Source organism: Chrysochloris asiatica, unplaced genomic scaffold (genome assembly GCF_000296735.1).
Source record: "Chrysochloris asiatica unplaced genomic scaffold, ChrAsi1.0 scaffold00157, whole genome shotgun sequence".
In the NCBI taxonomy this organism is placed as follows: Eukaryota; Metazoa; Chordata; class Mammalia; order Afrosoricida; family Chrysochloridae; genus Chrysochloris; species Chrysochloris asiatica.
Window position 1 is genome coordinate 8,000,058 of NW_006408675.1, and position 3,353 is coordinate 8,003,410.

The 3,353-nt window shown below is 44.7% G+C and overlaps 1 protein-coding gene across 1 annotated transcript in view; it reads right to left on the minus strand.

The window, feature by feature from the left end:
- LOC102832792 (peptidylprolyl isomerase domain and WD repeat-containing protein 1-like) overlaps window positions 1-2,364 on the minus strand; it is a 35,913-nt gene extending 33,549 nt beyond the window's left edge. The window contains exon 1 of the mRNA XM_006870998.1: window positions 2,175-2,364. Within this exon, the coding sequence (XP_006871060.1) occupies window positions 2,175-2,364 (190 nt within the window). The remainder of the gene's footprint in view (window positions 1-2,174) is intronic.
- Window positions 2,365-3,353: the final 989 nt, after the last annotated feature.

Below are 3,353 nucleotides of genomic sequence, written 5' to 3' on the forward strand. Positions count from 1 at the left end.
AGGAAAGACACTGGGTTGGGTGGAGGTCGTTGTTGTTAAGTGCTTTTGAGTTGGCTCCAACTGATAGCGACCCTGTATAGGGTTTCTGAGGAGCAGCTGGTGGGTTTAAACCACCAGGCTTATCCTTACAGCGCCATACCAGGACTCCACACTGGATTGGGAGAGGAGAGAAATGGAAAGATCTGACTGAGGCATTATGATGAGATCAGATCATTGAGGGACTTGTAAGCCACATTAGGGAGTTTGAACTTTATTTTGAAAGCAGTAAGAGTTTCAAGTAGGGGAGAGTGATGAATTAATATTTATTTTGGCAAAACATTGCAAATATATTAAGACCACATATTGATGATCTTTACTATGTCACAGGAATATATGAAACACAAGAGAATTTAATTTATTCCTTTCCCCATCTTTTTTATTTATTCAAAATTGGTCAGTATACAGTTTAGTTGCAAAATACTTTGGTCCATGGCATTTCATGAAATAGTTTGAGAATCACATAACTTGGATTTTAGATGTACAAGCTTGTGGTCCAGGAAACTTACGTAACTTTCTCGATGTCAGAAAACCCACCAGTGGAAGGGTCAGAGTTGAAATATGATTTTAAATATAGGTGTCATACTACTGCTTTCCCCAAAACACTACTGCCACTGTGGCAGCTTTCATGTGGGGAGCATCAGTACTCTTTCTAACCTGCAAAAGAGTAGGAAATTCCAACCTCACAGAGTGGTTAACAAGATTAAATAAGCAGGAAGCACAAAGTATAGACAAATATTAGTGTCTGCTGTTAAGTACCATCGAGTTAGTCAGTTTAAAAATTCGTGATTATTAAGTTTGTTGTTATTGTTAAGTGCTGTCAAGTAGATTGTGACCCATAGCGACCCTGTATAGGGTTTCCAAAGAGCAGCTAGTGAGCTTGAACCAATGATCTTGCAGTTCAAACAACTTTGTAATCGGACTCATTAGCGCACAGCACCACACCAGGACTCTCTATATAGACATCATCAAAAAGTCCCTGTACAATGCCTTGATTATTATACAAATTATATAGCACTTAGGTGGCCCTGGGGGCTAAGTCTGGGCTGCCAACTGCAGCATTCTACCAGCATGCGTCTGCTCTATTCCATTCTATACGCTGTCTGCTCCTGAAAAGATTTACAGTCTCAGATGAAGCCCTATGTAGGGTCACTGTGAGTCGGAATCAACTCTCTGGCAGTGGTTTTGGTTTACATATGTGTGTTGTTAAGTGCCATCAAGTTGGCTCTGACTTATACTGACCCCGTATACAGGGTTTCTGAGAAGCAGCAGGTGGATTTGAACTGCTGACCTTGTAGTTTTGTCCAGTGCTTAATCTACAGCACCACAAAAGGAAGTACTGTAGTTGGGGTTAAGTGCCATCAAGTCATTCCGACTCATAGTAACCCTGTATAAGGTTTCCAAGGAGCAGGTGGTGAATTTGAACTAACTTTGCTTAACCTTGAGGTCCAGTGCTTATCCTAGGGCACCACACCAGGGCCAAAGTTGAATAGCTAATATAAAATGTACATAAACTATACACACTTTCAGAAAACAGCATACACATTCAGGAACACCTAATATATGAATACATTATATATGAGTATTAACTTTTGGTGTGGCACTGTAGGATAAGCACTGGACTGCAAACCACAGGTTGGCAGTTCAAATCCACCAGCTGCTCCTCGGAAACTCTATACAGGGTAGCAGAGTCGGAACCGACTCGATGGCACTTAACAACAATGTAGATTAATACATGGCACTGATTTTCATTAAACTGATAGTTTCTTAAGCACAGAGATTATGTTTTATTTTCCTTTATTATTTCAGAATAATTTGAAAGTACAGTAGCCAGAAGAATCAAAAGCCCAAACTCACTGTTGTGGAATCAATCTCAACTCATAGTGACCCTGTAGAACAGAGTTGAATTGTCCCTATGAGATTTCCAAGGCTGTAAATCTTTACATAAGTACACTGCCACATCTTTCTTCCGCAATTGGTGGGTTTGAAACACCAGGGCTTCTTGGAAGAAGGCGACCTTCTGTTCTTAGGGCACAAAACCCCACAATCACACATCCCTATTCGGGTCTGGCTAGAACTCTAGCACTCAGAGGCCTCACGGCATTCTAACTTTGCCCTGGGTCGATCTCTGCAGCTACCTTTCCTTTTTTTGGCCAGAGTTGCCTCCAAAGGTAAAGGCCCAACCCAGCGCTCTTCAGTCTCTTCGTCATTTTCTTGGGTCACCGACACTGCCAACTCCCGTTCGCTGGGCTCCGTTTTTTCCGGGTCCTCCTGGTCCCGGCGCCTTCTTCTTTTCAGCTGTGAATCACCACCACCTTCTGCCGCCATGCTGCCCCAGGCGTCAGGAAATGAGCGACACTCTCCGCTCAACTACCAATCTCAAACCAGCGGCGCAGTCTTTTCGTAAACAGCCAGGGAGTTTCTTGATTGGCTGGAGTAGGCGCGACGGATCCAATCAGCAAGCAGCGCGCGCGTAAGTACTTGGCCCTAGCCGCGCAGACGCGATACAGGCTGAGAAAACTTGGAGTTCGTGGTGCTGTGTAAAGGTAAGAGGTGGGTGGGAGGGCGTTTGATTACTGTTGAAACGTGCGGTAGAGACGGACATCGTGCGGGGTATGGGATTTCAGCTCCGAAGGTTGAAATCTTCGGCCGGGGAACACGCCTCGGATCCCTTTCCTCTCGGGCTCTTGTGCCACTTCCAACTCCAAAACCCCGGGGCGAAGACCGAGGGGTGGGACATTGAAGGGATTGGCGAATTTGGGGACCTTCCATCTATTGAGATGTAGCGCTGTGGGTTAATGCGCTGGACTGCAAAGTCAGTTTGAACCTCACTGTCGGCGGTTCAAGCTCACCAGCCGCTCCTTGGAAACCCAAAACAGGGTCGCTGTGGGTCGGAACCGACTGACGGCACTTAACAACATCAAATGCTCCAAATAACTCAAAACCTGAGCTCTTTTATTGTCGTACCCACTCTGATGCGGTGGCGGGTCCTCATTATGGTTTTCAAAGAGGAAAACAACCTATCTCAAGATTTAAACTAACGTGGCCGTACTCCCTTCCCCCTGGTTTAGGCTTTCATCTCTTAGCGGCATTCTGAACGTCAGGCTCTCTCTTTCTCTCTCAATAAACTAATTTTTTTTCGAGCAACTTTAGGCTTAAAGAAAAATTGTACAGAAAATACAGAGTTCCCATATATCTTTCTCTCCCTCCTGCACACTGTTGCTTTTGTTACTAACAGCTTACATTCCTGCGGTGGTGGTAGTTGTAAGATGTGGACTTGGTTCGGAGTCACACAACAGAACCAAACACTACCGGCC